Source organism: Sinohyriopsis cumingii, chromosome 2, assembly GCF_028554795.1.
Source record: "Sinohyriopsis cumingii isolate HCF-2022 chromosome 2, ASM2855479v2, whole genome shotgun sequence".
NCBI lineage: Eukaryota > Metazoa > Mollusca > Bivalvia > Unionida > Unionidae > Sinohyriopsis > Sinohyriopsis cumingii.
This window is the reverse complement of record NC_142962.1, coordinates 52,850,982-52,865,081: the sequence shown is the minus strand read 5'-3', so window position 1 is coordinate 52,865,081 and position 14,100 is coordinate 52,850,982. Positions and strand designations below refer to the sequence as shown.

Below are 14,100 nucleotides of genomic sequence, written 5' to 3'. Positions count from 1 at the left end.
AGAAATTTATATGTTTATTTCAATGTCTGTTTTACAAACAAGTCATAATTTTGAATGACAGTTTAGAACATATAAGAATGCATTATATTCGTCAGAGTTATGATGTGGAAAAGAACAGGACTGGTTGATTATATTTATACTACATGGATAATACATTTCCTTAACTAAAAGATATATACAATTAAATTTTGTCGGGAGGTATAATTTTCTGCATGTAATGATGGAAACAGCAAAAAAAACTGCTGTCCCTAATGACAACAGCCACCCTTAAAATAATACACATTTTAAACACAAACACTAACTGAAAAGAAAACAAAGTAAATAAATAGTATTGGTTTCAACACATTCATTTGAGAGAGAGGCACACACACACACACACACACACATAGTAACTGCTCATGTGGCCTATTGGTTAGAGTGTCCGCATCGGATGCGGGAGGTCATGGGTTCGATACCCGGCCAAGTCATACCAAAGACTTCTAAAAATGGTACTAACAGCTGCCTCGCTTGGCACACAGCATTAAGAGGTTAGTGTTAGGACTGGTCGGCCCCGGTGTCAGGATAATGTGACTGGGTGGGACATCATGCTACATGTCTTTTGCATGATGCCCCAGTGCTAGACATGTCTATGAACTGCCCCACTGCAGACATCATAGCCATATTACTGAAAAACTGTTAAAGCTATGTTAAAAAATCCAAATCACACACATGCATACATACAAACATACACACACATACATATATAATATGCATATAGGAGAGTTTTACTAAATGAAGATTAGAAAACAATACAAACGGATGACAAAGAAATACAATGTACAAATTATTGCTCATATATTATAGCTGAACATATGACAACTTTACATAATGAGGGAAGTGCAAATAAAAAAACTTTATTTTTGCATATATATCGCGAATTACTACATGCTACTAAGCGTATCTCTGTGCTTTGTCTGAAAAATGTACGGCGGCAGACAGGCACAATGATGTTATGGTCTATTTTTAGCACAAGGTAGATTTAAGTACAAGCACCATTGAACTTGTACCCATCTAGTCAGGAGTCAAGCTCCTTAACCACTGAGTCAAAATGTACATTGTTAAAAGTACAATAGTATTGGACAGTTCAGCATTCGAACTCCTGCAATCTTAAAGTGAGGATGTGAATACATATTACTTGACAATTACCAAGCATTTGTATTGGTCGTTAGTTCATTGGAATGACAAAGATGTAAAGGTTTGACTGACAGATGATCAATTTGTTGTTCACTGACTGTAATGAATGGCCAGGCCATCATCAGGTGCAGATTCCATATTGTTCATTGACTGTACTGAATGGCCAGGCCATCATCAGGTGCAGGTTCCACATTGTTCATTGTTTGTAATGAATGGCCAGACCATCATTAACTACAGATTCCATATTGTTCATTGTTTGTAATGAATGGCCAGGCCATCATCAAGTACAGATTCCATATTGTTCATTCATTGTACTGAATAGCCAGGCCATCATCAAGTACAGATTCCATATTGTTCATTGACTGTACTGAATGGCCAGGCCATCATCAAGTACACGTTCCATAGTGTTCATTGACTATACTGAATGGCCAGGCCATCATCAAGTACAGGTTCCATATTGTTCACTGACTATACTGAATAGCCAGGCCATCATCAAGTACAGATTCCATATTGCTCATTCATTGTACTGAATAGCCAGGCCATCATCAAGTACAGATTCCATATTGTTCATTGACTGTACTGAATGGCCAGGCCATCATCAAGTACAGGTTCCATATTGTTCATTGACTATACTGAATAGCCAGGCCATCATCAAGTACAGATTCCATATTGTTCATTGACTGTACTGAATGGCCAGGCCATCATCAAGTACACGTTCCATAGTGTTCATTGACTATAATGAATGGCCAGGCCATCATCAAGTACAGGTTCCATAGTGTTCATTGACTATAATGAATGGCCACGCCATCATCAAGTACAGGTTCCATAGTGTTCATTGACTATACTGAATGGCCAGGCCATCATCAAGTACAGATTCCATATTGTTCATTGACTATAATGAATGGCCACGCCATCATCAAGTACAGGTTCCATATTGTTCATTGACTATACTGAATAGCCAGGCCATCATCAAGTACAGGTTCCATATTGTTCATTCATTGTACTGAATGACCAGGCCATCATCAAGTACAGGTTCCATATTGTTCATTGACTGTAATGAATGGCCAGGCCATCATCAAGTACAGGTTCCATATTGTTCATTCATTGTACTGAATGACCAGGCCATCATCAAGTACAGGTTCCATAGTGTTCATTGACTATAATGAATGGCCACGCCATCATCAAGTACAGGTTCCATATTGTTCATTGACTATACTGAATGGCCAGGCGATCATCAAGTACAGGTTCCATATTGTTCATTCATTGTACTGAATGACCAGGCCTTCATCAGGTACAGATTCCATATTGTTCATTCACTGTACTGAATGGCCAGGCCATCATCAAGTACAGGTTCCATATTGTTCATTCATTGTACTGAATGACCAGGCCATCATCAAGTACAGGTTCCATAGTGTTCATTGACTATACTGAATGGCCAGGCCATCATCAAGTACAGATTCCATATTGTTCATTGACTATAATGAATGGCCACGCCTTCATCAGGTACAGGTTCCATATTGTTCATTCACTGCACTGAATGGCCAGGCCATCATCAAGTACAGGTTCCATATTGTTCATTCATTGTACTGAATGACCAGGCCTTCATCAGGTACAGATTCCATATTGTTCATTCACTGTACTGAATGGCCAGGCCATCATCAGGTACAGGTTACATATTGTTCATTGACTGTACTGAGGTCAGGCCATCATAAGGCACAGGTTCCATATTGTTCATTGATTGTACTGAATGGCCAGGCCATCATCTAGTACAGGGTCAATATTGTTCACTGACTGTATTATATTATCTTATTTTTATTATCTCCACATCCACATTCAGGGAACAGCAGTAGGTCAGTTGGTTGAGTGCTGGATTCTTAATCCATGTGTTGCTGGTTTAATACCCACCCAGGCCAGTCAAGGTCATCTGCCTTTGTGTGTTACTGGGAAAAAGCATCCATCTGATATTTCCATGGCAAGATGCAGCCACTGATGTGTTACAAGTACAGGTGTTCTTACTAAAAAAACAAAATTAAATACAATATACAAACATATGCATGCCAAATTACAATAATGAATACAGACTCTACATGATGTTGTTGTTGTTGTTGTAGGGTTTAACGCCATTTTTCAGCACACGATAGGCTATACATGGCAGCCAGTATTAATGGTGGAGGAAGAACCCGGGAAAACCCCGGAAAGAACCACTGACCCACATGAAGCTACTGGCAAGCTTTCTCACGTACCCACATTGGCCGAATCCGAGACTTGAACCCACGCAGACAGAGGTGAGATGGCAGTGATCCGTAACAGAGAACGCTTTAGACCACTCAGCCACTCGGGGCCCCTGACTCTACATGTACATTTCATCCTGTACAGACCAGTCCTTGCTGGATGCCATGGTGTGCATCTGGGCGTGGCAGTTTTGCTCCCAATGCATCTGCACAACATAGCCTTTGTTGTGATTATGTGCCTTTAAACAGCAACCAACCCACCATGTAGTAAATAAATAGGTCATTTTTGAGTTTTAGATCTTACTTTTGTCTGTGCTCTGAAGGAATTTCAAAATTATGGAGCCCAGTGGTAGTGGTAGGCTTGAAAATATTAATCTACAGTATTCTTCTAAACTGTTCATAACCTTTACAGGGGCTCATCAGTAAAAACTGTTTTACTTCATCTTGGTTTTAAAATTGCGTAAAGTTCAGAATACTTTTACAAAAAATATATCCACCATGATTGCCATAATAATAATTACATGGAGTTTAGATTTTACACCTGATGCCTTCTGTTCATCTGGTCTGTTGTTACAGTTTGACTATTGCACATGAGATTTTCAAAAATTAAAGTTCAAAATTTATTTTAAGCTTCAGGTAGTATAAGTGTTTCAAACTTCAGGTAGTCTAATTATTTATTTTTTTAAAGAAAATATGTGGGTGCATAGTTAGGTATATTGAATCCAGCATTTGAAAAACTTGCATGCAGTATTCACTGAATTCACACACACAAATGTTAGGGAGGTTCAAAATGCAGTTTCACAATAACTATTTATTAGTGACATTAACAGTCATGACTCTTAAACATGTGTCTAGTACATAGTTTGAGGTACCACTGTGTGCCAAACAACCAATTTTTAAGAGTCAGTGATTCACTGGAATGCTAAAAGTCTCACCTGATGCTCAAAAGTATACCGTATATACTCGCTTATAACATAAATCCAACAGCATACTGTACACACCCAAATCTTCTGCCACAAACTGTGCTGGCAGATCTGGGTCTGTGCAGTTTGTTAGGAATAGTCAGTAGAACAAACAGGATAGACCCTGATCTGTGGGTAAATTGTGCTATGGCAGATTAGGATCTTTGTTGCTTGCAGTTTGACATAACTACAAGCACATACATACCATATATTACCTGTTGCATGCAGTCAATATATATCTCAGGACTACAGGCAACAATCTTCTCTCTTTGTAGTTGATTTTTTTGTATTTACCACACCATTTTACAAATTAAAATTCTTAAAATATTATGGAGAACTGAAGTTATTCAAACACATTTTAAAGCAATAAATAATATAACACATGGTGGTGAATGATATTAAAATTATTTAATTATTAATTTGATAATCTAGCAAGGCTCAAGTGATCTACTTCTACTTTAATGGGCAAATACTCAAGGAAGAAAAAAAATAAGTCAGGAAACTTTAAAAGACAATTACTTCTCCCCTTGTCCACATTAATGATGATTTTCATACAGGCAAACCACATCCCTTGGAGTATGTCACAAATGACGGTCAACCTTTTATTCCAAATCAGCTGGCTGCGCATTTTCTGAAAAATCTAGTAACTGATGTGTTTCTTGACTGGAGATAGTGAGAAGAAAAAAAACTATAAGGACATATCCAATAAAAGTGTGGTTGGGACTAAAATTAGACACATATGCAATGATGATATCATAAACTGAAATAGTTGACCTGGAGTATTACATGGTAATCAAACTCAAATGGTGAAACAATCAACATTCTTTAACTTGGAAGTCTTACAAGTCTTATCCCCACTCACAAATTTATTCAAACTTGATAGAGTCATTTACCATTCGACTGTATTCCATTGACTGATAATATTTAAAGCCTAGGTTCTAATATACACTGGCTTCAAGCAACATCAGTTTTCAAAAAACTTCTACGAATGTACATTGTAGCATGACCAAAATTCTTGGCTTCAAAATGCAGTTTTTCTGGTAATTCAATGCTAACACCACTATCTGGATTGTAAAGGACCATGGACTTTAATGTCCTCATCTCCCCTGATTCCCCTCCAACTAACAGGACCTTGTTGTCATAACTTGCTATCCCATATTCCTTCTTTGGACAATGTTCCACCTCGCCTATTTGTTTTGGAGTAGAACGCCCATCAAACGAAAAGGCAACACCTTTTCCTGACATAAACATGATCAGCACTATTGTATCCTGGATTATCACTGTATTCTGGATTGTCACTGCCCCTAAAGTTGGACCTTTTGTTGGAATTGGGAGCTTTGCATCAAGTTTGCTACCATATCTTTTCTCTGTGTTAAACATCTGGATAATGTTTGATGGGCCTCGACCTGTTTCTTGCATGTTTCGTCCACCAAAGAGAAAAATATTGGTACCAAGAACTGCCACGGATGGGGAATGGACTCGGACAGCCAATTGCCCAACCTGGTCCCATCTCTCCTGTGCAATATCAAACCTGTCTACTTCCCACATAGCGGTAGAGTCATCTACACCTGAATGTCCACCAAGTATGTAGACTCCTCCTCTAACTGTATGCATACAGTGTCTTTGCCTTTCCTCAATCAAATCCGGAAAATCCTTCCATACACCTAGAGTTCCACTGTAGCAGAGAAACTGATCTCGTTTAACACTTCCTCCGCTGAGGAAAAGGAAATCATTCAACGCGCATACAGCAAAGAAGAATCCTGGATCTCTTCTCAAAGATGGAAGCTCAAGCCATCGTCGATCTTTAAAACTGAAGCAAGTGATATTCTTGTTTTCGCCAGTCTCTTTTCCACCAATCATTATAAAACACTTGTCATACTCACCAGCTGGAGATGGGACAAGTGACGTGAATGTCATTTTTCTGACTGCTTCTAAATGTTCTTGGCAAACTGTCAGTCCAGCAAGTTGCTGACTACCTCGAACTTCTTCGTTAATAGTTTCGAAAGTCAGTTTTAACTTTAGCAAATGCATGAACAAGTCAAGGATATGTATATGCCTTTCATCTAAGTCTGCCTCCAACCAGCGAACCACTGCCCTGCACTTCAGATGATCCTCGGGGCAATTTAACAACGGGTCTTCTAGAATCCGTTTCAATTCATCAAATGAAAGCTGTGGGAAATCTTCATTTTCAAAGGTACCTGAAAAATTTTTGAGGATTTCATACCATGCCTTGTCGGCAACATCGCAACAGCCATGTAGACCAGCCACTTTCCAGATCCCAACACAATTCTCCTTTGTGATACCACTTGTCAGGAATTCCTGACACTGCAGGGACAGTGACGGAAGCATGTAGCACTGAGCTGCATCTAAGAGCTTGTAGACGTTTTGTTCTGTAACAACTTTGTCACCAGTGTAGATGAAATTGAGAACAGCTTCAACAACATCCTCATCGTCCTGCAAGGTGATCATTCCACTGCCAGACTCCTGAAAGCAGTGACAGCAATACTGGCAAATTGCTTTGTAATATATATGTAGCTAGGATTTAATTAGCTGTTTGTACATTTAGGGCTTGTAATGACTGTCTGACGAAATACATATACTGTATGCTAAATAAGAAAGGTGACATGAACTAATTCTCAGAATTGTTGCCAAGCGTAGGTAAGGTTCATTTTGGTTCATGACATTCTTAATAAATTCAAACAACAGAACAATAAATGTAAGTCAGAGTTATAATTTAATTACAATTTTGCATATATATTCATAATATTAACAAAACTCTTCCAGGACACATTCGTCACTTTTGCGCCATGTTACCTGCCTCCAAACTTGATCTCCAGTCGCACTAAAATTCTTTGTTCACTTGTAAATAGTCCAGATATTGATGTAGACCAGACAGCCGAATTGGTGGAGCTTAAGGTGGCAGGGTCCAGTTTCGTAAATTGGCCCCTGGCAAATTTCTTAACTTAATGCTATGGTGTGACTTTTTCAGCTATTATTGTTTAGTATTTATAGATATGGATATATTTGTGAACTAGGTGTTTTGGGCCTGTGTTGTTCTTGAAACTGATGTCAGGCATGTACACCTTCCATAGTTTCTCTGCAGTATGTTGATAGTGAAATACCAATAGTTGGCTAGGAAGAAGAGCTAGCCTCCCATAGCAGTAGACACGTGGGTTCAAGGCAACTAGAGTATCTCAAAAATGGCTTGGATGACAACTATTCTGAATTGCATAAAAAAACTATTTAGTAGACAATGTTTTTCAAAATTTTCATCCAGGGAACGGGCTTGCGTTTGCACTGTGAGCACCACATGCTGTCAAAAATGGCATTTGGATGTGAAAAATGCAGGTATAAAATAGGGGTTGGGGTGCATAAACCTCTTCTGCTGTGAATTGCCATTGACTTCTCTGGTCAAGTGAATACTATTCTTATGCTTTGTTTTAATATAGGTATCTAAAAATATGGACCTTTTTGACCTCACTTGTGTATTTGATTTTTTATGATTTTTTATACTAGGTCGCTGATTGCGGCATTAAATTTGTACATAAAAACTGGACCCTGCCCCCTTAAACCTAAAAGCAGCATCTCATCTGTCATCATGATATTCTGTTATGTTAATTAAAGCTCTAATGGTACTGTATATGTCTAATGTGTTTGATTTTCTTTCAAAACACACACATACAAACGTGTAAACACACACACACACACACACACACATCGGAACTTATCTTACTGCAAATAAAATGTACTGACCTTCATAGGATTCTGCAGCATTGCGTCGAAATATTCAGACATGGCGCAAAGTACGACTCGGTGACAGTAGAACACCATCTCCCCCGCCTTCACTTCCACGTCGGTGTAGTGCTGACTGCATCGGAAGCTTTGAAGCCGCGATGCCAAATCTGCACTGTATTTTTCACGCCAATTCATACCTAAAACAGTGAATTCAATGAAGCAAGTTATATATGTCGCTCTTTTCACAAAATCAATATTTGATGTTGGCTGTTTCAATTCAAAACTGTCTTTTCAGCTCGAGACACACGTTAAAATCTAATCTGTACAATGATCAGGCGTGCATGCTGACATGTTCTATCCTAATTAGTACATCCAACTTATAGCCACTTTTAGGCCATTTTCTAAGACACAATGTTAATGACTCTTAGATTAACGCAACTGTGGATACAAAGCGCTTAGAACATGTGGATTCTAGTACAACTCTTGAACGAAGAATTTTGATATTCCTGTTCCTTAAAGCTTCAGTGTTGACTTCGTACCGCAATGTCAACAGTGCGACATTATGTTACCAATTACTCCTATTCGTATACTGCTGATAAAGGAAAGTTCTCCAATTTATATCTTTTTGTCAAATTCATTTATCCAGTCGAATGATGTTTTAATTCAGACAACCCAAATGTTATTGGAAGATTTATGTTATCCTTTTTTTCTGTACTTGAAACCCAATATTCAGTCACACTACTGAAATTTAGTGAAAATTACATAGCAAGAATATCAAATGGCCAGATGAGCTTTCATAGGCAATAGTCCAAATGTTTCAAAAAATATGACATAATTTCATCTGGACATTTGTTTTCAAGCACACACGAGTCTTAGTTTTGCTGATGGCATCCATATGTGGTTTACTAAAAGGTTGAATACCGTATTCATCATGAGAAGAGAAAATAAATATTGGATCCTCAAGCAGTAACAGAGGTACAACTACAAGATCTGTTGTTTCTTCAAAAGTTGTACCACGAAGAAATAATCTTGGGTAAAACATCAACCATAACGCGGTTGCATAATCTGACGTCTAAGTTACTAGTATTTTATCTATGCAGAAAGTTTTTTTTTTTTTAAATTGCAAATATGCAAAAATTTAGTCACTGCCTTACCAAAAGCGGGAGGTATAGTCACGATGTATTTTAGAAGTGAAAATTTAGAGGGGAACTATATCGTCTTTTTGTAAAATAAAAGAGCAATTTTTGAACATAGGAGAGATTTGATGAAGAAACAAAATAGGGTTGGGAAAGTATTATCGGCGATTTGTATTAAGTTCATTTCTCAGCACAAGGTTTTAAAAATAAGCGCGAACCCCGCAAACGCCCGTCATATCTTGCATAATATTAGTGTTTCAGTCCGTTCGTCTGTCATACTTTCACTTCTATTCTATTATTTTAAAGACGTTTGAGATAGACGGATAATACATAGTTTGATAACATATAACCAGAAAATGACATGTCGTGGAAAACATCGGGGGGATAGGCCATGTCGTTACGGTTCAGGTCACTGATCAATTTGATTCGTTTTCCGTCTTTCTTTTTCGCTCAATAACTTTAGGGTTCTAGGATATCAGTAAATGACTTTGTTTCCTTAAGTATCATTGTGTTGTGTAATATATTTTGGGGTCATGTCTTCAAGGTCATGGCCACTGGTCAACATTTTGATTCTCTTTGTTGCTACTACTAGGTAGAAGATCTTTCCGAATTTCAACGATCAACTTATTTTCGCCATCTGACGTCATACTATATACCCTTATCAAAATCAATCTTAAGGTCATGGTAACTGATTCATTCCCTCCCTCACCCAGTCTGTGCTAATACCCTTTTAAACAAAGTCATGCGACTTCGTGACTTTCCAAAGAAGTTCGCCCAGTAGGTTATATCACTGCAAATGTCACGTTAAAGTTCGATACAAGCTTTACAAATTCCGGTGTTTTTCAGAACCTATTACTTCCATTTAAGCATCATAGGAATGCAAACTGCATGCAATATTTATTGACCTCTGAAACGTAAGAGCTTGACAAAGAGCAAAAACTACACACCTCAGGAAATGATGATTTGATCATGTAAGTGCTGAGAATGGGCAATATCACGTTTTGCAAAAAGATAAGCGATTTTGCGAAGCAGGACTGTGGATAGGATTTGTGGGCCCTAGGAAAAATGATTCAGTAGGCCCCTCTGAATTACAAATTGTGACGGCAGTGGGCCCCCTGACCATTGTGAGCCCCGGAAGTTTGTCCCATTTGTCCTACCATGTCGGCGGCCTTCTTGTGAAGAATTTCACTTTGCTCAATTTACAATCAAGACATAATATTACACCATCCTTAGAAAGTCACCACAACTAAAAACCTAATGGATTCAAATGTTTGGAACTATAGTTTTGTATATTTAATTTGTGTTTGTTATTCTCTCTCTCTCTTAATTACCTCTCTTGTTGGTTCGTCATTTCGCTTAGTTTCTATTCCACAATAATTTCCATACGCCAGCACGTAAATGCCTCACAGTTCAGGTTCAGTGTACAAGATGCTAACTGTGTTTGTAGTGCACAGTGCCACTACTTTCTTCATAAAAACCATATTTCATGTTCAAATCATGAGTGTGTCTTATATTGATTTGATAAATGCGAATACATATAGAAACTCAAAAAAGAAAACAACCAACTTATCAATTTGCATATGTGGTCGTGAAAAAAAGAAAAATCATAGAACTACATTTTGTTGCGGACACACTCGCAGGGATGTGAGGAGTTCATTCACTCGATCAATACACAGTTGCCTGGCGCATATGATAACACCATTCAAAGTACAAATGTGTGTATTTGTATGTAATATAAATAAAATATATGTATAGTATGTACGCTGTATCAATGATATACCACTTGTTGTATACATTTTTCATTAAAAGGAAACTCGGCAAGCCAAGTTTCCTTTTAATAAAACATTTATACATCTCATGGTATATCACTGATGCAGCATATATTACATACTATATAATAATAATAATAATAATAATAATAATACAATCATTATCTTGGTCTGAGTCAAGGACATTATTTTTTACGATGTTCTTTATTACAATTTTAGCAACTGATTTTATCTTGTTAAAAAAAATAAAATTTTCTAGAACGTAAAATTTCACTAGATAAAACTAATATTTTCAGAAAATGCAAATTGCGACCTAGGTCAGGTATAGGGGTTTATAATCTTGTTAATTTGAGAAACTACTCATTCCTGCAATAACATCTGAAGCAGAATCAGTTGTATTGTTGTGTAAAGTAATTGATTTGGGTGAAATTATTTATTGAGATTACTTATTCGGTAGAAATACAAATTGCTCATAAATAATATTCTTGGACAGATATTAACTGGGATTTATACTGAATTCAAACAGGGACATCTTGGATTATATTACTGTGATTCATCGAAATAATGTTGGCACATCTCAACGTCGCAGGCTACTAATGGCACATCAACACTTCTTTCGAACACCAATGGAATTTATTTAGAACTTTATTTATAAGAGCTGGCTATATAACTTTTTGGACTAATTGGGATTTAATTCCCAGTACTGTAAGTTCTTTTTAAATTTTCACTTTCTGTTCAAGGAAAATATATTATTTGTTGAATTTTACAAACCTTGTTGGTTTTCGATCTTTTATATTACTTAGTTTAAGACCACAGAGTCATAATACTAATTTGTTAGTCTCTTAACAGAAACGTGTCGGTTGAGTTGGTCTGCAATGGAATAATATCCAAAAACTGGAGAGGCGTTTACACAGTTGCGATGGTGCGAATGAAATTTACTACTGTACAATTTTAGGAGGTTGGGGACAAAAGTTAACCTAATTTTTTCTTTCCTTTTTGGTGTGTATAATGCACATACCGTACATTTTATGCCATAGCATTTTGGGGATCAAAGGATACCTTTGCGAAAGGTTAACACTCGTGAAAGTAATAAACACCAAACGAAACAATTAACAAGAAAAGCGTGGAAATATAAAATGCTACGTGAAACTCTTTGTTTCAGCTATATAGAACAGTAAATTCTTAGAGATGACTACAGGTCTGCGTGCAAACCTGATTTTGTCTTGATCGATTGATGGAAAGGACATAAAATAAAGGAAAGCATTCCGAGCAGAGCTTCCCACTACTAGCGATATTTCTGGTGACTGAAAATTTTGTGGGAAATTTCAAGCTGGCTGTGTTATTGGAATATCGTTGATTTCTCTCTGTAATCATATTACGCAGCGTTTGATACTCTCTGTGTATGTGTGTGAAGATGCCCATTTTTATAAGAATCTAACAACCTTGGACAATTTTATTTGTGATTATGGAAAGAATTAAAATGTCTGTTTATTTCAATTTTCAAAGACTTTTAAAGACCTTAGGGTAATCTGCTTGATTTTCCCAAAGTGTTAAGGCCTTGAAAATTCTACCTCATTTTTCCCAAACTGTCAAAGACCTTAAAAGACCGTTATGAACCCTGTTATTACTTCTGGTTGAATCAGTATGCCACCACCCCCCCCCCCACCCCCGCCAAAGTTTCTGGATTCCAGTTAGGTTGAAGATAATTCCAGTTAGTCTAAAAATACAAAATAGATCCTGAATACTGTTAGGCACGTTTACACCAGTTCTGCGTTGGCGGGTGCAAGTTTATATAAGTCCTTTAAGTTTCTGTCTGTCACACACACGTTGCGCTCAGCTTAAAAATGAATTTTTTTATTTGCTATATAATTTATATTCCAGATTTTGGCACTGCCTTCTTGTTTTCTCATGCAAATTAAAACATAAAAATATAATTACCACAGGAATGAAATTATTCTCGCTAAGTCGTAATTTTGTTAAGAAGAATTATTAATTCGTTCGTGTGTGTACTCGGGCTCGATGTATGTGCATCCGATCGGTAGTTTTAAAATGTATTATGACCATATTTTATCCCCAAATAGATGATGTTCATTTATTTGTCACCGGTCGTCGAAAATGAAAATAAAGCATTGTGATCACTTCCGTCTTGTGTGAGGTCAATATTTCAAGGTTATTTAAAAAGTGAAAGTAGAACTAGCTGCTTGTTTCATATATTTGTTTTATTGATAGAGCGAAGAATACAGGACAGTATTTGATGTAACTAAGGCTACTGTGATGTAACTAAGGCTACTGTGATGTAACTAAGACTACTGTGATGTAACTAAGGCTACTGTGATGTAACTAAGACTACTGGGGTGATTTTCCATTTCTACCTTATTATATCTTCGTAAGTCAGTGAATAGATACATACATAGGCGTGCAGAAAGAATGGGTGAACGGGGTGTATTGGTGAGTGATAACACGAGCACAAAATTTAGTGCATCCACCCATCCAGAGGAACATACATTCATACATACATACATACATACTTCCATACATACATACATACATACATACATACATACATACACCTATTCAACGACCTATATCATTCAAGTTCCTTTATTCCTTCCGTTTGTTTATCAAACTCTCCGTCAATACGACCATATAAATAAGCATTTACATTTCTTACCTTGCGAGTTCAAGTCGGATACCGTTCCTGGTTGTGTCTTAAGATACAGAAGTAGTCCAATGTTCACGGATAGGAGTGGAGTCCATCAATGCGAGTACAAATGATATGCTTTTAACCTCGGATAACGATAAGCTACCAATGAGGGAAATATTCCGAAGAAATACAACAACAACAACAACAACTAAAAAAAAAGAATCCATTGGAGCCCCTCGGTCTTTTCCCTCAAGTCCAAAAAGACGCTTTAGATATAATTCGTCGCCACTGAGAACTACATTCTGAACTACTTTCGTTTGAATGATATGGCAGTGATAGGAGACATACTTATAATCGGAACAACGTTTGCTTTTATAACATGTGGTGCATTCCACCAGAGGAGAATCACTAAACACATCAACATGATGTGTATTCTTACGAAATGACTAA

The 14,100-nt window shown here is 37.2% G+C and overlaps 1 protein-coding gene across 2 annotated transcripts; it reads right to left on the bottom strand.

Moving 5' to 3' along the window:
* On the bottom strand, positions 1-13,825 carry LOC149804858 (kelch-like protein 38). Of its 2 annotated transcripts, none has more exons than XM_089945365.1 (3): positions 13,678-13,825; positions 8,120-8,298; positions 1-6,850 (listed from the first exon to the last, which is right to left on the bottom strand). In XM_089945365.1, the coding sequence occupies exons 2-3, from the start codon at positions 8,294-8,296 to the stop codon at positions 5,321-5,323; spliced, it is 1,707 nt and encodes a 568-aa protein (XP_089801491.1). In that variant the 5' UTR covers positions 8,297-8,298; positions 13,678-13,825; the 3' UTR covers positions 1-5,320. The 2 variants fall into 2 exon arrangements, with proteins under 2 accessions (XP_089801491.1, XP_089801500.1); XM_089945374.1 differs by lacking the exon at positions 13,678-13,825 and adding an exon at positions 10,569-10,687.
* Positions 13,826-14,100: the final 275 nt, after the last annotated feature.